The sequence below is a fragment of the Emydura macquarii genome, unplaced genomic scaffold (assembly GCF_026122565.2).
Source record: "Emydura macquarii macquarii isolate MOO-44397 ecotype Brisbane River unplaced genomic scaffold, CSIRO-AGI_Emac_v2 contig_1002, whole genome shotgun sequence".
NCBI lineage: Eukaryota > Metazoa > Chordata > Testudines > Chelidae > Emydura > Emydura macquarii.
In genome coordinates, this window is record NW_027131139.1 from 1026273 (window position 1) to 1046082 (window position 19810).

General features: G+C 56.7%; 1 protein-coding gene across 1 annotated transcript; it reads left to right on the plus strand.

Moving 5' to 3' along the window:
• Window positions 1-2795: 2795 nt before the first annotated feature.
• Window positions 2796-18465, plus strand: PGLYRP2 (peptidoglycan recognition protein 2). The gene is made up of 6 exons (XM_067544594.1): window positions 2796-2844; window positions 7025-7150; window positions 11123-12037; window positions 13766-13976; window positions 17373-17667; window positions 18231-18465. Exons 2-6 carry the CDS (start codon window positions 7081-7083, stop codon window positions 18231-18233), a joined length of 1494 nt encoding a protein of 497 aa, XP_067400695.1. The 5' UTR covers window positions 2796-2844; window positions 7025-7080; the 3' UTR covers window positions 18234-18465.
• Window positions 18466-19810: the final 1345 nt, after the last annotated feature.

Genomic DNA, 19810 nt, shown 5'->3' on the forward strand with positions numbered 1-19810 from the left:
TTCAGTTGAGGTGTTGGGGAAATCTAGCCCAAGGTTGATTACAAAAGTCAGGGTTAGAAAGTTGCACCTGGAGTAAGAGAGAGACAGAGAGAGAGAGAGATCTCATCAAATTGGGTTGAAAGGGAAAATGTGGGCCTAACCAAAGAGTGAGAGAGAGGGAGAGTTGGGGTCTCACCACTCAGTGCAGCTTGAATCGGCCAAAGGTTCCCAGGAGACAGGCTGTTCAGCTTAGTGTCCGGAGTGCTTGAGACAGGCAGAGCCCCCAACATGATCAGTGAAGGTATTTCAGTCAGAAAAAGGTGAAGTCCCAGTGGAACTGGTGCAGCGTTTGGAGCCAAGCACCAGAACAGAAACTTGAGCATGGGAGGGGTTTTTGTAGGAAAACAACACTGGTTCAAGGGAGCACACTAGATTTGTTTATGGGTAAACGATGGCTCAAGGGAGTATACCAGGGTTGTTTTGTTTAGGCTGCACAATAGGAACTGATTGTTCCTGGCTATGGGCAATGTTACTCCAAGGGAGCTCACAGGGCAGTCAGGCAGATTCAGTATTTTGGATACTAATAAAGGATTCCTGACTAGAACTGGTCTGATAACTGCTGAGCTGGGTGTGTTCAGGCATGGGTCAATTAGCATCTGGAGCAGAGATCTCCCATCATGCAGTGCTCCCTGCTTCTCTGGTCCCAGAGTTCAGTGCGGTCCCTGCCTTGGAACCTCTGTTCTCCGCTCTAAAGGCCAATGGAGGTGCCTCCCTGTCCCATCTTTGATGCAAATGAGACTAGGTGAGTTGCCTTAAGTCTGTCACCACCCAGGGTTCCCGAGGAGCTGGCTGTGTGACTGCTTTCCTCTGAACGTTCAGTCACATTTCGCTCCCGGAGCCTGAACTCAGGCTGCCTTCCTGGTTGGACGGAGAACACTGGCCCCTCTGTCCTGGGCAAACCTGCTTTCATCATCCCCGGGCATTCTGCCCTGTTTTCCTGCAAACATCACACCTCAGGGCTCTGAAATCCCTTGGATGAGATCTACCCACATCGGCCACTCCTCCCACTTTGGGTTTCCCTGAATGCCACTTCTGAGGAGCCTCCATGGTTTCCTTTCCCAGGACCCATGCTTAAGCCAGTCCCTTTGGGTCTTTTTTCATACCTGGACCGGCTGCCCACTAACTCATCCATCAACCGGCCTGCACTACGCAGATCCTGGGGCTTCCTGGCCACCAACCACCTTTTCAGCTTGTGAGGGCAGGTCTCAGAGAGTTGTTCCACCCCAACCAGGTTACACAGATCCTCCAGGGTAGTGACACCCACACCCTTACCCTATTTGCGGTGATATTCTCCCATCAGGGTGTTGGCTTCCAAATAGGTCACACCGTGGGTCTTTTGCATACCTCAAAACCTTTTCCTTAAACCTCAGGTGTCAATTCCAATTTAAGCAGCACAGCCTTTTTAACTCTTCATAGTCCCCAGTATCAGCTCTGTCCACCTGGCTGGGGTCCTTGCTCAGTTTCCCTGCCGAGAGGCAAGGAAACACCTGAGTCATTGGAGCCGGCATTGTCTCTCTGGCCTCCTTGTTGATCTGGGTCAGTTTCACCCAGCTCTTTAACAACGCTTCCTTCCATCCAGCCAGGAGGCAATACACACCCCATGTCGCTTCATCTGCCTTGAGAGCAAATGTAGCCTTTTCCCCCGTCCCTCAGCCCATTGGATATCAGTGCAAAATATAAGGGAAACTGAGGTACACAGAGGACTCATAAAAATATTACAAAAAATTCCCCCTTGTCACCAACCGCTACGGACCACAGCTCTTCCTGGAGATGGGGGAGGGGGTGATTGCTGGTAAGCTCATTAGCATGTGTGTAGGTTCTTCGATTGCTTTTAATATGTTTTCTCTGTAATGCTTTCACCTTCAGAATCTGTGTGTTTGCTTAGGAAGGGCTGGGTGACATCTTGGACCTGTGGCCAGTGAGCTGTTTGTCGTTTGTGAGGAGAGGCTAAGCAGGCCTGCTGACGCAGTCTGATTTGCTGGGGAGCTCACTGTGCAGGCAGGGAGGTGGGAGCAGGAAAACTCCCCATCAGGAGGCAGAGAGAAGGGGGTTTCTGTCCAGGAAAGGTGAGAGCTGGGGAATCCCAGAGCAGGTGCCCTTGGTGAACCACAGAGTGGGAAATCCAGGAGCAGGAAAGTGCCATGGAAATACAGGGGCAGGAAGGTGCCAGCCCTGGACTAGCACACACTTGCATGTGAGCACACATTTATGCACATACACTTAGGCCCTCACTCACAGCTGCCTGTCTGGTGTATCTGCACACACACCCGGGTGCACACGCTGCTCTCACTTTGACTCACTCTGCTGGAACAAAGAAACCAAGCAAAGCCAGATCTCTCCAGGGCCCCGCTGCCTGCTGGCCCCGTGCCTTTCACAGCCACAGGGAGAAGTGACAGCCTCGCGCCCAGGGCGGATGTGATCCTCGGTCCATGGGGGCAGGGCCAAGAGGCAGCTATGCCAAGGGCATTTCTACAACAGAGAGCCCAGGGGAATTCCTGGGGAAGGAGCGGGGCTGAGGGCGCAGCAGAGCTCCTCCTTTGGCAGATCAGGGAGGGCAGCGGTTCAGGAATCCCTGGGGAAGTCCCAGCTGGGGCAGGGAGCAGCTAGTTCCCCCAGGACTAAGATGACACAGCTGGGCAGTGAACAGGCACCATGTCACTGCAGTGAAGTCATTGCAGAGTTTGCATGCAATCCCAGCTAATCACAGGCTATATAAGAGCCTCCGACTGCCCATGAACGCAGGGGGCAGCTGAGCGGACAGTGCCCAGCTCCAGGGAGACGGGGCCCATGAGAGCTGAGCCGCAGGTAAGTGCTGCTCATTACAAGGCTGGATCGAGTCTCCTCTTCTCCTGCCCATCTCAGACTCTTCTGGGCACTGAGCGAAGCTGGGGCAGTGAAGCCTCCTGGTGCTGGAGCCCAGGTCTGAGCACAGAGCCACACACAGGGGTCCCCATGGCTTGGTACAGTGCCAGGACCGTCCCCCACCCCAACAGCCTCGCCCGCTGCTGGACGCTCTCCTCACAGCGTGGTCTGGTGGGACGGGGGCCGGCCGGCTGCAGTTCTGAGCTTTCGGCTTTGTGGGGTGAACCGCCCCCGCGTCTAGCTCAGCTCTGCTGTGCTGTGCAGGTCAGACAGGGGAGGAGGATCCTCTGCCCGGGGCCATGCAGGTTCCTTGGCTAATCTCCGGGTGCCTTGGCCACGTCAGGAGCTACATGAAGGCTGAGAATCGTCCCTGGCCAGAAGACCTGGGCTCCATTCCTGGCTTGGCCACCAGCCCCTGGGAGGGGGGAGCAACTCCCGGCCAGTGAGGTGTGGGGGGCGGGATTGCTCCTGGCTCATAGTACGAAACTCCGGGGGGCAGGGTGCCCCTCCCCCCCGCCTTCCCCAAATGGCACCCCTGTCCTTGGGCAGCCTGGACGGAGTCATTTCCCCTCTCTGGACTCAGCTCCCCACCCTCCCCACAACCCGCAACTGGGGTTGCCGCTGCTGACCCAGGCCTGCGAGTGCCATAGAGTGAAGACTACGTCTGACCCCCGGCCGCCAGCTCCCAGAGACGCCTCGTCCCCCGGTGCCCTCGAGAGCCATTGCTGAGCCCGGGGGCAGAGGCACGAGCCGAGGGGCTGGGCCGCTTCCTCTGCAGGGAATGCAGAGCGGGGGCCTCCAGGCTGGGGGTTTCCCCTGGTGCCCGCTCCACCCTCCAGGTCTAGCGACACAGCAGCTGGGGGGCAGCGGACACGCAGTAGTTCTGCCCACGCTCGCGCACTAGCAACAGCAGCCTGGCCGTGGTGGCTCACTCGGTGGCTTGGCCTAGCCGGCCCCCCAAGCACAAACCCACCAGCCCCCTGTGCATGCACCCGGGTCGCTGGGCCAGCCCTCTGCCGAAGCACCTCCCAGCTGCAGTGTAAACAGGCCGAGTGCACGGTGGGCGTCCTTCCCTGGCTGAGCAATGGGGGCAGCAACCGGTGCTGCTCCACCCTCCCCCGCCCTATCTGCAGCTCCTTCTGCATTCCCTGTTCCCGCCCAGCAGGGAGGCCAAACCCGTCTGACCAGGCAGGGTTGATCCGGGGCTAAGGGTGCTGGGTGACAGAGGTGGGTGGTGCGCTGGGGCTGGGCCAGCACTTCCCCTCTGCCCAGCCAACAGCCTTACAGCAAAGAGAACCAGCTCAGCCTGCGCTGCCGGGCAAAAGTTCAGTGCAGGGCCCGCTGCATCCTGGGAGCAGGCAGAGCACAGAGAAGGGGAAGTAAAGGGCAGCTCTGAACACTCTGAGCACACCTGCCTCGACCCACAGCCCCTGCTAGCCCAGCCCGGGGCTCCCCCATCACTGCTCTGGGTGCTCTGCCGGGCCCCTCAATCCCGGTGTCTGTCCTGCCACCTCTGTCTCTGCTGAGCTAAGGCTCCAGGCCACCCTTTCCTCTGCATTGAGGCAACACCCCTCCCCCCTGCATTGAGGTTTCAGGGCCCCCATCTGTGCCCAGGGTCCAAGCCCCCCATCCTCAGAGACTTCACCCCACCCAACTCCCGACTCCACAGGGACCGAGTCTCTGTTTGCTTTCTCATGTGCCAGCCTCGGCCTGGCCGGTGGGTCCAGTGCCCCTGAGCAGGGGGCCCGGTGTGAGCCCCAGCTGTCAGGCAGGGTGAGAGCCAGGCTGCTGGACTGGCTGCCCGGGCAGGAGCTGTGCACTGGGCTGCCCTGGCTGGCCCTGCCCATTTCTCTCCAGGAGCTGCCATGCCCCTCGGTCCCTCCCGCCTCCCTGAGAATCGGCCAGCGCCCGCCCAGAGCCATGTAACTCAGCATGTCCTTCCAGCCCAGCCTCTAGTCACCAGTGTGAGGCGGGAGCGGAATAGCCCAGGGTGGGGTTCACCCTGGGTGTGGCCTGCTGCCCCCAGTTGAGGCTCTCTGGGGCAAATGGGGCCCTGGCCCACGCCCCATCCCCAGAACTCAGTGAGGGCTCAGCACTCGTAGCAGGATTTCAGGGTGAAGCCCAGGACAAGAACTACCTGATTATCCCCAGCCAGCTGTTCTAGACCTGGGAGATTCAGCTGCAGTTAAAGATACAAGCAGGGCAACAGGACAGGCTGGAAATGTTCCATCCGTGTCCACAGCTCTGCCCCTGTGACACCATGAGCAGGGAACATGTGAGAAGCTGAAGGTGCCATTAAACCCAATCTAGACAGAGGGCCCCTATGCTTTAGTTAACCCTGGCACAGCCGGTGCTGTAATTAATCCTGGCATAACCTGGCACAGCCTGTGCTGCAATTAATCCTGGCATAGCCTGGCACAGCCGGTGCTGTAATTAACCCTGGCACAGCTTATGCTACAATTAACACTAGCACAGCCTGGCACAGCCTGTGCTGTAATTAACCTGGCATAACTGACCCGTGGCCACGGGGTTCCCCATCGCTGGGGACTGTTAAATCAAAACTGGCTGTTGCTGTAAGAGCTATTCAAACCGGGCTGTTGGGGCAGGTCTGTGGCCTGTGCTGGGCCGGGCTCAGTCCAGATGATCCCCGAGGCCCTCCTGGCCTTGAACTCTACTGTGAGCCCCCAGGCTGCACGGTGCAGTTTGGGGGGAAATCCGCAACACCTGCCTCAGCCTTCGTGAGGGCCTTGTTCCCTAGAACTTCGTCACTGTCACGTCTCCTGCCCTCCCCAACCCGTGGGCAGGCTTTCAGCACCATCCCATGGCAGGGTCAGCACTGGCGGGGAAGGCCCTGCCAGCCCCTGGGCAGCCAACGCCAACCCCTTCACACCAGGCCATGGCGAGATCAGAGCTCCCCTCAGCAGCTCCTCGCCTCCCTCATGCCCAGCACAGAGACGAGGGGGCATCCAGTGTTACCCTCCCCAGACAGTCACCCAGCCCCCAGGCCATTCCCCCTGCAGTGAGTGTGGGCTCAGCCCTTCCTCACCCAGGCCAGGCCCCCTCACGGGGACACGTCTACACTAGGGCTGAGCTGACTGCCTCCAAGGGCAAAGCAAACCCAACTGCCGCTGCTGCGCACCCAGGTCAGCCACCCCTAGCCTGGCAGCAGCCGCGTGCAGAGGGCAGGTGGCCAGGGCAAGAGACCTGGTGAACGGCAGCGCCCAGCGGCAGCCCTGCCCTGCCCTGCTCACCTGGGTGAGCAGCATATCTGGGACCCGCTCACAGGTGCCACCCAGGGCGCACCCCCGCCTCTTGGTGCCGTCATTCTAGGAGTCCCGGTTCCCTCACGGGCCCACCTCTGTGCGTTTCCAGTCAGATCCAGTCGTGAGCTCTCACCCCCCATTGCCTCTAGCCGCCCGTCAGCCCCGGGGCTGGCAGCCTCTGGCTGCTGGCTGCTCTCTCCAAGGCAGCCTGGCATGGGGCTGTCGCTCACACACACCCTACGCACGCGCACACACTCACCTTTACATACTCACACACAGCTTTCTGCCCCTGGATCCCAAGTGGGGCTCACTGCAGGCCCTGGTGCCTTCCTGCCTCCCAAGTTATTCCGGGTGTGCAGCCAGCTGGCTTGGGGCCTCCAGAGGAGCAGGAAGAGAAGGAGTGGAGGGACAGGAGGGGACCAGGAGCCGGGGGGGTGGAGGGACAGGAGGGGGCCAGGAGCGAGGGGGGAAGGGACGGGCTGGGCGGTTGCGAGGGTGCTTGAGGGCCGTGCACCCTGCACAGGATGGGCAAGGCTGGGGGCAGCCAGGAGGGGGTGCTGCAGCGCTGGAGCTGCAGGCCAGCTGGGTGCTGGTGCCCAGGGCCGTCCCTCGGGGGGGTTCTGGGAGTGGGGGATCGCTGCCCAGGGCTTGCCTGTGTTTGTAGGGGGCGGGGATGTGGCAGAGTCAGTGGCGAGGCTGAGCCGCCCTGCCCTTGAAGGTGAAGAGGGCAAAGTCCAGCTCCAAGGTGAAGAGGCAAAGTCTTGGAGTGCACAGTGCTGCCCTCTGCCCGCCCCCGGGGCCCAGCAGCCCAGGATGGAGACTTTGACACCCGGCCATTGATTTTTGCTGCGTCCCTGCAGGGAGCCGTGCCGCTCGCTCCGTCTGCGACCGGGAGACTAGCGCTGCCTGGGAGAAGATGTGCCCGACAAAGCGACCGTTCCTCGCTGTGCTGCTGGGCCTCTGCACCTGGCTGGAGCCCGGCAAAGGTAGGAGCAAAGCCGAGGTGCTCTGAGGTGGGGAGACTTGTGGGGCCGCACCATGGGGCCTACCATGAGCTAGCAGAGCGGCTCAGGTAAGGTCAGAGGCTGAAAGGGACCCAGGAGGAGATAAAACCACAGCTTTCCTCTCTGATACCAGCCCAGGTCACCAGGGAAGGGCCAGGGAATCTCATGTGCCTCCTGCATTTCATTCAGTTCCCGCACTAGAACCAAATAGGTCAGTTTCACTGTAGCTTAGAGCAGCCCTGAGAATGCCACCGACCCTGGGAGCGTTTATGTGACTGGTGAGTGAAATCCTTCCCTGATCTTCCCTCGGGGCGAAGGGCGAGCAAGGGGCCTTGGGGACACATGGGGCCTGGGCCAGGATTCTGTCCATTTCACTTTGCTTCTAGTCCATTTCTAGTCAGTTTCTCCCCTAGGCTCTCATGTACCCCCAGTTGCAATGTCTGGCCTGGGAAAGCTGCAGGTGGATCCGCACAGCCACCCACATGTTCAGAAATCTTGAGTCCGACCTCCCAAAATCACGAGATTTAGAAGAAAACAATAAATTCTGGGTGTTGGTTCTTTGTGTTCTGGTCTGGAGCCTCTGGGGTCACTTTTCCAGGCTTTTCTCTCTTGCCAGGAGAGCGAGAAACTTCCCTTTGTACACTGACAGCTGAGATTCTCATGGCTGCAGAAGCTGGACCTTCAAGTAAAACTTCAGCTCTCAGGAGGCTAAGCGCACATCTACGCTGGAGCTGGAGGAGCAGACGTCCTGGTGCGAGCGCTGAGCAAGCTAGTGTGCTACAAAGAGCCGGGTAGCTGCAGTGGCACAGGCAGCAAGTGGACTAGCTGCCCCCAGTTCATACCTAGGGTGACCGATGGGATTGACCTGGGGGCAGCTAAGCCCTGCTGCAGCTGTCCTGTGTCCAGCACACTAGCTGGGTCAGCGTTAGCGTGGGGACATGTCCCCCAGCTGGGAGCTGCACCCCTAGCGCCAGTGCAGATGGACCCTGAGGGACTTGCCGAAAGCAACACAGAGTCAATCATCTTTTTCTCACTTGCTCCTCTCCTGTTTCCCCCCAAAATTCCCAACCAACCAGGGGCCCCAGCAAGGGGAGAGTGACCAGAGGGGCACAGAGTGAAAGTGACAAGCAGCAGCCTGCTGTCTAATGCTCAAAAGGAGCTAAATGGGAAAAAGAGGACGTGGGGGGGCCTGGCGGAGGGGCGGGGGGGTATCCTCCCCAGTCTCTTTCGGTGAGTGGGATCTCAGGTGAGGGGATGCCAGCTGGGCAGCAGTAGAGGGGGGGCTCTGACTGAGGGTTATGTGTGTCAGACTATTTTACAGAACAGCCTATATCTTTAGGCAGCGGCTTGTCTTTGCTCTCTGCCCAGCCAGCAGCCTGGGCCGGCCTAGCTGGATCCCACAGAGCCGCGTGTCTCTGTCAATGAGGTACAAACACAGGCAGCCCGGCCAGGCCAGGTCTGCAGGGCAGGACTCTCCACGGCTTCTGCAACAGCACAGGGATGCCAGTAGAGAGCGCCCAAACCCTTAAAGGGACATTACCCAATTCCTGTGCACTATATACTCCTCCCCCGTTAGCGTGGAAGGGCATGGCAGAAAGAATGACCCAGCTATTCCTGCCCATAATACACGTCATGCGACAAACGCCATCCCATTGTAAGGGAATCCAACTAACACTTTCGGTATTGTCCTCCAAATGAATCACTCGTGGAGGTTCTGTGCATGCTACATTGCCAGCGGAAGCTGAGTTGGAAATCGTCTGGTACTGCCCTTGCTAGTGTAAGCGGGGGAAGGGACCCGCTATTGTAGGGAACTTTCCTGGCTCAGACACTACCCTGGTAGAGCTGGCTAGCAAAAGGATCTGAGTCCTCACTCCCACTCTCTTTACCCAGAGGCCCACCTGACCTCGAGGGCTCCCCTTCCACTCTCCCGTGTGGTGGGGTCCCTGTAACCCCAACAAGGCTGGGCCCAGGATTCCTGGGGCTCAACCACCAATCTTGCCATGGTCCCTTAGGGCAGGGGCTAGGGTGTCCCCACTCCAGGGTACTAACTCTGCACTGGGCGCTTCCCTGCCCCACTGATCAGTGCATACAATACAAAGCAACACAATTTATTACACAAACAGCAATCAAAAGTCAAATAAAGAACTAAGAAAAGAGGAGAAGGGTGTTTTCCTTTAACCTAACACTGCCCCTGGCACGGGGGCACCACACACAGCGCCTCTGGGGTGTCAGGGAGGTTCACAGTCTGTGTCACACGTCGCAGGCTCCTGCCCAGGCCTGGCCGCACTGCAGGGATGCAGAGTCAGACACTTGCTCTGGCAGGCTCTAGAGGGCAGGGCCCCTCTCCCCAGCATCCGCCCCCTGTCGGGGTCACAATCCCCCTGAGTCTGGCCTGCAAGGCCTCTGGGCTGATAGCGTCTCCCTGCGCCAGGCCCTGCCCAGGGTCCTCCTCGCTCTCCCCAGCTGCTCACCGCACCCAGCTCCGGACAGCTCCAGCCCCAGCCCCAGCCCCAGCCCCAGCCCCTGCTCTGCCTCGGTGCAGCTGCACTCTGCTCTGCTTGGCTCGGCTCTCTGGGTGCCCCTCTGGCTCTGCTGCTGTGGGTCAGCTCAGCTCAGCTCAACTCCCTGTGCTTCTTCTCTGGCCTCCCAGCCGCCAGCTGCTTTGTCCTTAACTCTGCCCTGCTGCTCTCTGTCCAGGCAGGCAGCTCCAGCTCACAGGGAGGATGGGACGGCCCCCACCCTCCTGGTTCCCTCATTGGCCTGCCCGCCCTGTCAATCAGGCTGACCTGAGTTGGCCTCTGTCCTCTGGCCCTGGGGGCTGTGTCTGTTTCAGGGTTCTGCTTCCTGGAGAGATGCCAACCAAAAAGACCCCCTAAGTTTCAGTAAGGGGCTAATAAACCCCTTACACTAGCTAGGGTAGCATGTTTTGCACTGACCAGCCCATCTCCTGTGTGTGCCCCAATTTTCTTGCAATTTCAACAGAGCTTATCCTTGAGCCAATCGTTTGTATTTGCAAGACAGTTTTGTATTTGCAAGACAGTTTGCTACAGCAAAAGCAAAGAGCTCTCCGGTGGTCTCCAAGTTGTGCTGTCTGGTATATTTGTGGCACCAATCACATGAGGCTGTTGAAACTCTGGGCATCTCTGGTGGCCACCTCCATTGACACAGCAATTTATTGTGCCCATGGTACTGCCAAATCAGCCTGCCAATATTCAGGTTTGGGTTACTTCATTTGTAGCCCCCCCCACTGATCAAACCATTATTGCCTCATGTCAACCCTCTCCAAACTGACAGCGCTCTGTTAATGTCTTTAATCCAGCCTCACAGTTTCATTTTCTTTTTGATTCCATCTCTAAAAGCGGAGACACCCTGGGGCGAGATGGTTTTATAGGGTTTCCAGTCTCTGCAGTGGGGTGTCTCTTAGTTTAATAGGGGCTGTTCAGCATGTTATGGGTTTGAACCCACATTACACCCAGGGCTTCTTCACATGTGCTGCAGTCCACCCTACGGGCGCGTGTTTTGCAGAGCACTCCAACATGCAGGGCTCTAACTGCCCCATGTAGACGCTGCTGGTATGAACTAAAAGATACTGAACGTGCGTTAACGTAGCCCTCTTTAAACGGGTCTAGATTGTTGGGAAGTAGGTACCGTTTAGTACATGGGGCAGTTGGAGCATAAGACGTCAGAGCATTCACCCACCCCCGTCTGGACTGCAGCGCCGTGTGGACAAGCCCTCAATAAAGCTGCCATTTCCTTCTTACCAGCAGCACCAGCTATTTCTGTGCAGATCCAGGCTCTGAGTGCCGGGTACCAGGCAAACTTGCCCGTTTTCCCCTGTGGGGGGCCGAACTGCCCAACTTGGGCTGCATGTTGTATCCCTTTATCCCTTAACCCCATGAGCTGCGCAGTGGCCAGGCAGGGATCTGACCATCTCTCCTGCTCTTCTCCTCCCAGGCTCCCTCCCGTTGCACATGAACTCCATGATCCAAGTTGTGGAAATGCTGGAATCCCACTACCTGGATGGAAACCTCAACCTGACCGTGACGGAGCTGGCCAGGGGCCTGGGCTGCTGTGACAGCGAGTTCGACCAGCTCCTGTTGGGGGAGGCGCCCGCCGTGCCCCCAGATCTGCCCTTCCTGAGCCAGGAGCAGAGATCCTTCTTCACGCGCCTCATGAAGCACCAAGTCCAGGCCTCCTCGGCTGAGCAGGGGGTGGTGCTGCTCCCGGACGGCACCACAGTGGCTGTGAGCCCGTTGATGGCTGGGATCGAAGCCGGGCTGAAGGGGCTGCGGGAGATGCCGCTGCCCCCTGTGGCTTTGGAGCCTTTGTTAGCTAGGACTGAGCCCCCAAACCAGACATATCCGGAGCCGCCCCTGACTATAGATGTCCTCTACGCAGTGACCATCGCCAAGGACCTGGGTATGGCCTTTCTCCTGGCCCAGGCCAATGAGAGTCAGGTGCCCATGGGGCCGAATGGCTGCTGGGACAGCGTGTATGAGCCACAAAACTTCACCCTCTTGGGTCGCCCCTCACACCTCACTGATGCCTTTGTCAATGGGGCACTGGATGGGGTGATCCTGGGGGCTCACCTGGCAGGGCAAGCTGCACCCGCAGCCCCGCTGGGCACTCTGTTGAGACAGTACTACTCTGGGGGCGGCCTGGCCGGGGATGATCAGGCCAGGAGCAACTTCAGGCGGAAGAACTTTGTGCAGCTCACCAAGGCCGGGGAGCTGGAGGAGCAGGTGGCGCGCTCCCTCCTGCTGCTGCGGGCGCTGCCCCAGACGGCTCCCCTGTTCAGTGGGGTTGGAAATGAGGAGCTGCTGGCCATTGCGAGCCAGGCGGTTCAGGAGTTTACAGAGGCCTACCTGGGTAGGTGCTTATTTTTCTCCACTCACTCAGGGGCAGGCTATGCTAACAGCGCTACAGGATTCTTGAGAGGAGCCCGGCGCAGACACCGGCCTACGTGTGGCTCATAGGGCCAACCTGCTGAATCCCAGCTCCCCGGATTGGGGGAAGTTCTGAATCAGATCTGGATTCTGGAACCCCAGATCTGGGCTTTGGGTTCTGCCCAGTGCAGGAGATGGTGCAGCTCTGGGGCTTGGGTCCCGTTCTGCATCTGGGCGCCTCTCCCATTTGAATCCTGTGGCTCATGGCCTGTTATTTTGGAAAGTGATTTAAAGCACCACATGGTGCTGGTGAAGGGCCAAATCCTGCAATCCTTACCCAGGCCGAGCTCTCTCTGTCTGGGGAGGAACTTTGCAAAGGAAAAGCCCTGATGGACTGGGCCCTGTGGCTCAGGGACCTTGTGCAGCAGCATCTGGTGCCGGGGAGGGCAGGATCAGGATCAGAATCAGCCAGCAGAGTTGTTTATTGCACTCACTCTTCTAGGAGTGCCACACAGGGTTAGGAGCCAGGATTCCTGGGCGCTAGTCATAGCTTTCCCCATGGTCTGCTGGGTAGCCTCAGGCAAGGCCCATGCCTCAGTTTCCCTACCAGGGGCACAGGGATAATGCTCCCTCGATGAGTGAAGGGGCGGTGCGGCACGAATGCTGGGTGCTAATGTTATAGCTCAGCTGTGCCAGAGCTGGGGTTGCAGGTGAACAAGACACAAAGACTGGGGACACAAGTGGGTGGGGGGCCCTGCAGCAGGGGGCGAGTGGGACTGGGGTAGGGAGAAGTGAAAGACTGGGGAACTCAAGGATAGAACCTGATACCCTTCCGGCTGGGGCCACCTGTACACACAGAGCCCCCCAACCACCACACACACGCACACTTGGGGGGCATTGAACCTGTGACCCTCTGCACCAGCCCATGCAGCTAGTGGAACAGTTCCATCAAGCCCTATTCTTGGCTTGGGTCATCCACTGGGGGCGCCGGTTCCCAGACACTCAGCCAGCCTTCGATGCACTTCTGCAGCTCTCTGCTGGGGCCGGCTGAGTGTCACACAGCTGCCATCGCCATGTGGGGTGCTTGTGCCTGGCAGCTTTGTGTGGCTGGGCAGCACTGCCCTTCACTGCCACCCCACAGCCACCGTTCCGGGGCCAGGAATTTCAGACCAGCTGTTTTTCATGGTTTGGTTTTATTTTTTTAAACTCTGTAAATCTTCAGGGGGAAATTCTGATCTTTTGAAATTTTCCAGCACAATGGTTAGAAACGTAAACATTTGGGGCTGGATTCCCCCTTGTTCCCTTTTCTTGACGGAGGGTGGAGGGGAACCTGGCAATAAATGTTTGTTTCAAACCATTTTGTTGAAAACTTGTGGAGAAAAAAGCCCCCAAACTGGTGGACAGGAATTAATTCTTTTCATTTAGTTTGACATTGCTGGTGGAACACGTTTTCCAGGCAGCCCTGCGAGGACGCCTTCCCCTCCCGGCAGCGTGTTCCCTTCCTCTGCCCCACAGTGTCCCGGGGATGGCAGGGGGCAGTATCACATAACTGTGTCATGGGGGAAACTGAGGCATGCGGGAGTGGGGGGCTTATGAGATACAGAGGGAATTGTGGGCTCCCAGTGCACTCAGCCGTTCCCCTCACGCAGGTGCCTGAAGCGCTTGGGTTCGGGGGCCCATGTCTCACCCTGCTGCGTGTGTTTGCCTCCAGAATGCCCAGCTATCATCCCCCGCTGCATGTGGGAGGCCAGGCCCTACAAGGGGACTCCCACCCAGCTCAGACTGCCCCTGAGCTTCGTGTACATCCACCACACCAGCTCGCCCAGCGAGCCCTGCCGATCCTTCCCTGAGTGTGCCGCTGCCATGAGGGCCATGCAGCAGTTCCACCAGGACGACCGTGGCTGGGATGACATCGGTTACAGGTGAGCAGGAGCCTGGCCTTCCCACAATGCACTGAGCTCAGCTAGTGCCCAGCGGGTGGTTTGGGACTGGACATCGCATGGCAAAGCCTAGGGCGAGGGGCTTTGCCGGTTGGAGCCTGGGGGCCTCTGAAATGCAGTGCTGATGATGTGCAGCATCTGCTGTGTCCTGGCTCTGCTCCAGGCCTCCCACCCAGCCCTGCAGCAGATCCTGGGCCGGCTAGCGACCTCAGTCCTGGCCACAATGCAAACTGTGATCACTGGGGACCTTGGCCCCAGGCAGTGCAGGCTTTGACTCCTTGACCTAAAGGCAACTCTCCTTTGCCTGCTAGAGGAATAGGGGCTATGACACATAGGTGAGCCACTTTCATTCCACCCTGGCAAGGGCATTGGGTGCCATACCTCCCTGCCTCACTTCTCCCTTTCCATCCCCTCCCTGGTTCTTAGCATCCTTCCCCCTCCTCTGGATGCCCGTCCCTATCCTAGAACCACCCTCTGCTCCACTAGCCTCCTATGGCACAAACACAGCCCCCCACATGAGAGTACAGGGGACGCCCTGAGGTAGGACTCTAACCCCAGGGGCTGCCCACACTGCAACATACAGTCTTGGTGCTTCGACAGGACTAGTTTCCCCAAGCTGAGGGAGAGGATCAGTGAAACGGGGGGAGGAAACATTTGGACAGAAAAAAATGTGATTGAAAATTGGGATGAATTCACAATCAGAAAAGAGGGCAACTTTGGCTAAAAGCCCATCCTAGCAACAATTAGAAATAAAAAAGCAGCATGTAACAAATGGAAAAAAGAGAACTAGATGGCAATCGGTATAAATTAGAAATTATGAAAGGATTATGAAATTGATAGGGGAAGCTAAAGACTCCAGAGAAAAATCCATGGCTGGCACGGCTAAGAACAATAATAAGTTTTAAAAGTATATTAGGAATGAAAGAAATCCCAGCAATAATATAGGTTCATTATTAGACGTAGATAAAGTTGTTCACAACGATGCAGATAAGGCATAAGTATTAAATTCATATTTATATTAATCTGCAGAAGAGAAGAATGAGGGGGGATTTGAAAGCAGCCTTCAACTACCTGAAGTGAGGATGGAGCTAGGCTGTTCTCAATGGTAGTAGATGACAGAACAAGGAGCAATGGTCTCAAGTTGCGGTGGGGGAGGTTTAGGTTGGATATTAGGAAAAAGTTTTTCACTAGGAGGGTGGTGAAGCACTGGAATGGGTTACCTAGGGAGGTGGTGGAATCTCCATCTTTAGAGGTGTTTAAGCTGCGGCTTGACAAAGCCCTGGCTGGGATGATTTAGCTGAAGTTAGTCCTGCTCTGAGCAGGGGGTTGGACTAGATGACCTCCTGGGGTCCCTTCCAACTCTAATATTCTATGATTTCTGTTCTGTATTTGGAAACAAGCAGGATGATCTTGTATCATATGAGGATGATGAAGAAGGATTTTAGGCAACAGCCACTAGGGTAAAAAATATTTTAAATAGGCAAACCATGCTCATTTGCATCCAAGAATTCTAAAAGAGTTGGCTGAGGAGATCTCCAGCCCACTGGTATCCATTTTTTATAAATCATGGAACACTGGGGAAATTCCAGAAGGCTGGAAGAGTGCTAATGTGCCAATATTAAAAAAGGGTAAGCAAGGTGATCTGGGTAACTACAGGCCAGTTATCCTGACATCAACCCTAGGCATAATAAGGAAAAAAACCTGATACAAGATTCACTTGATAAAGAATTAAACAATAAGAATATAACTAATGCCAGTCAACATGGTTACATCGAAAATAGGTCTTGTCAAACAAACCTGATTTCATCCTTTGAGAACATTATAAGTTCAGTTGACAAAGGTAACTATGCAGATGTAACAGACTTTTGACAGGCATTTATCTCAGTACTACATGGCATTCGGATTACAAATGAGCACTAGACAGTGTTAATAGCGCAAATGTTAAATGAATCAGGAACCAGCTGACTGACAGCTCAAACCTAGGTGTTAATGGGGAATCATTATTAAATGTTAGTGTTTCCAGTGGGGTTTCATAGGGATTAGTTCTGGGCCCGAAGCTATTCAACATTTTCATCAATGACCTGGAAGTAAATATAAAATGGCTGCTGATAAAAGATTAGCAGGGCAGGAAATAATAATGAGGACAGAGCAGCCATCTGATTTGCCTGGTTACCTGGGCCACGCAAACAAAATGCATTTTAATACAGGCGCGTGCAAAGGTATCCGGTCTAGTGCCAAGGTCACACCACACCATGGGGGCCTGTAGCCTGGGAAGCAGGGGCCAAAAAGCATTTTGCAGTCACAGGGGACAATCAGCTCAACATGAGCTCTCCAGTGCAACGCTGTGGCACAAAAAAGGGGTCGAATGCAACCCTTGTAACAGGAGGAGTAAGCAGGCGGGAGGGGAGGGGGTGATTTTCCCTCTGTATATGGCACTGGGGAGACCAATACAGGCTCACAGTGCCCCCTTCTGGTGTCTACAGTTTAAAAAGGATGAGAGAGAGTGCAGAAAAAAGCCACAAAACTGCTGTTTGTGGCTGGAGAACGGGCCTGACAGTCAGAGACTTGACGAGCTCGATCAGTTTAACTTGTTGCAAAAGCCAGAAGGCGACTTGCTTCCATGTATACGACCTCCCTGGCAGAGAACATTGGGCACTATCGGGCTCTAGCCAAGAACGGCAGAATCAGACCCAGCGGCTGGAAGCTAAAGCCAGACAAATTGGAACTAGAAATCAGGTCCCAGGGAGGGGGAGTAACCACTGGTACACACTCCCGGAGCAGTGGTGGAGTCTCCATCTCCCGATGGCTCCCAACCAGCCTGGAGGCATTAGCCAAACACAAGTTACTGGGCTCCAGGCAGGGGTAAGGGCTGAACCTCTCTGGTCTGGCTTATACGGAGGAATGAAATGGTCCCCTGTGGTCTTCAGCTCTATTGTGAGGCCCCAAGGACAGGAAAATGCCCAGGACATGGCTCTGCCCCAGGGACTGCCATGCTCATGCAAACAGCCAGACCTGCTCTGGCCCCACAGGGCATCACCCCAGAGAGTGGTTCAGGCTGAAGTCCTGGGGGAGCCCTGCTGAAGGGAGTGATGTCGGTGACCTGTGCAGGCCAGGATCACCCAGAAAATGGCCAGGAGGGGGCACAGCTTGGTAAACTGAATCAGTGCAACCCCTATAAAGGCCTGGCTGCAAATTAAAGCTGCCTCCCCTCAGCCCCATGGGCACCAAGGAGGACATGGGGAACCCCCTCCGTCCTCCCTGGGTTGGACTGGCCCCCCCTGTTTGGCAGGCAGCCCATGTCTCTGTGATGTGCTGAACTGAAAACCCAGATCCAAACTCCAGGGAAACAGCTTCCTGCCTGCTCTTCCCCTGCTGCAGCTTCGTGGTCGGGTCAGACGGGTACATGTACCAGGGCCGGGGTTGGCACTGGGTAGGCGCCCACACCAGAGGCTACAACAGTAAAGGCTACGGCTTGAGTTTCATCGGGGACTACATGCACACGCTGCCGGACACCTTTGCCCTCACACTGGTGCGCGACAACTTCCTGCAGTGCGCGGTGAGGGGTGCCAAGATCCGGGCCAACTACACCGTGCACGGGCACCGGCAGATGGTGCATACTGAGTGCCCAGGGAACGCACTCTTCCAGGAGATCCAGTCCTGGCATGGCTTCAAGGTGAGAGCTTTCCCGCTCGCTGAACGCTCACCAGCACTCCCTTTCCACTGGGGCACTCTGCTCATGGGGCTGTGGGTGTGTGAAGACGCTTGGAAGGGTTCAGAGCCAGGGCCAATCTTTTGCTCCCTCCACCCCAGCAACAGGGCCTCCCAGCAGGTGTCGCCCGCCCTGGGTGCTCTTGAGTCCAGCCCCCAAAGTCACAAGACTGGCTCAGACAACATGAGATGTCTCAAGCTGATCGATGCCGGGTTCCAGCTCTTCACCATCTGGTACCTGAGCCGCTTGTCTGGGGTCGCAGTTTCCTGCTTTACTCTCCAACCACCAGGCCAGATGCTGCTTTTTCTTTCTAACCGGCAGCTGAGATTGGCCGTCTCCATCTGCCGTCGGCCGGGGATGGTGAAATGGCACGATCTGGCTGCGCTGGGCGGGGTTTCCGGGGAGCTGGCTCTTCTGGGCAGGTTGTCGGGAGCTCAGCGTGTTGGGGGTGGGGGAGGCTAGAAGGAATCAGGTGTTTCCTGGACACTCTGGGATCAAACCCCTGTTTTCTCTCTTTGCTTTTGCAGTGAACGCTCCCGGCCATGGGACATGAGCCAGGTAATGACCTGCTCAGGACCCGTCCCAGCAGCACTCGAGACCAGACGTTCAGACCAGCCCAGGGAGCAGGCTGCAGCAACCTGTGCCCAGGAGGGCGGCTCACCGGAGACCGTCCTGTCTGGGGCCTCGTGAGCTGTTCACTTGGGCTGAGTCCTGGTAGTTACAACGTGATGCTCTGCTCCTGTACTGACAAGCCCACTCCAATAAAGCTGGTCATGGAAACGCGGTCCGGTATCACTGCAGCCTGGCTCCCCTTTGACAGCACCATCACCTGCTGAGCAGAGCAAAGTGCCTCCCAAGGGCCCCCTCATTAACCCTCACATCTCCATTGAACCTGAGGTAGGGAAACTGAGGCACTGAGCAGGGATGTGCCTTGCCCATGGTCACCCAGCAGGGCAGGGGTGGATTAAATAAAGAACAGAAGTCAGGAATCCTGGCTCAGACTTGTGTCCCTACCCCTCAGGACTGTAATCCCTCAAACGGGGCTGATGGCCTGTGGGTCACTGGCTGCCCAGCAGGCTCCAGGAACCGTGACAGTCTGGGCTGACGTGTGAGGGTCTGGAGCTGAGGTCCATGGGACAGCCAGGCTGGGGAGGGGGGGGACACGTCTTAAAGAGAACAAGAGGGGACCCTCCTAGATGAGGTGGAGCACTGGCACAGAGCAGTGGGCATGCAGTGAGTGTGTGTGCATATAAGTTTTCAGAGTCCTCTGTGTGTGCATGTTTTCAGTGTTGTGTGTGTGTGTGTGTGTGCGCGTGCATGTTTTCAGTGTTGTGTGCATGCGCGTGTGCATGTGTGTGCGTGCATGTTTTCAGTGTTGTGTGCGTGCGCGTGTGCATGTGTGTGCGTGTGCATGTGTGTGCGTGCGTGCATGTGCACGTTTTCAGTATGGTGGGGGGTGGCTTGTGTGACATCTTGCTCAGGTCACCCAGAAGAACTGTGTTGCCGCTTTGCCTCTGCAAGAGTGAGCTTGGCTGCTGCTAAATTGTGTTCAGCTCCCTGTCTCCCATCCTGTCTGCCTTGCCAGCAAACTCTTCAGGACTCTGCCAGTCCAAGCCTGGCCTTGCAGGTAGCAATGAGTGACTCAGCTCCTGCATTCCCCAGAGACGTCTCCGTGCGCTGCCCAGTGCCTCTCACTGGGACGCTCACAGACATTATTATGTTTGCTGCCCGTAGAGAGCCCGTTAGGTTTGCTGGACTCACACTTCGCTTTCATGCACAGCACTGAGATGGTTTGTAATAAAACCAGGACACGTTTATTAACAAAGCCCAGAGGTTTCAGTGATTTCAAGTCCGAGTGAAAGAGACAGGAAAGCTCACAAACCACGTTGTCTAGTGACTAAAACAACTTCAGCAAGTTAAACTTTGTCTAGCACAGTGTTTCTCAACCTGGGGGTTTAGAGGGGTCGCAAGTGCAGAGCTGGTATTGGGGGTGGCAAGAAAGGCAATTGCCTGGAGCCACAGGGGCGCCATGAAACTAAGTTACATGCCTCAGCCCCGTGGGGGTGGGACTCAGGCTTCAGGGGTACAGTAGTTTGGAAAGGTTAAG

Excerpts from the sequence above, each read along its gene's own strand:
- PGLYRP2 (XM_067544594.1), top strand. The coding sequence starts at position 7,081 with ATGTGCCCGACAAAGCGACCGTTCCTCGCTGTGCTGCTGGGCCTCTGC. Across the intron at positions 7,151-11,122 it reads CTGGCTGGAGCCCGGCAAAG|GCTCCCTCCCGTTGCACATG; the intron begins GTAGGAGCAAAG and ends TTCTCCTCCCAG. Across the intron at positions 13,977-17,372 it reads TGGGATGACATCGGTTACAG|CTTCGTGGTCGGGTCAGACG; the intron begins GTGAGCAGGAGC and ends CCCCTGCTGCAG.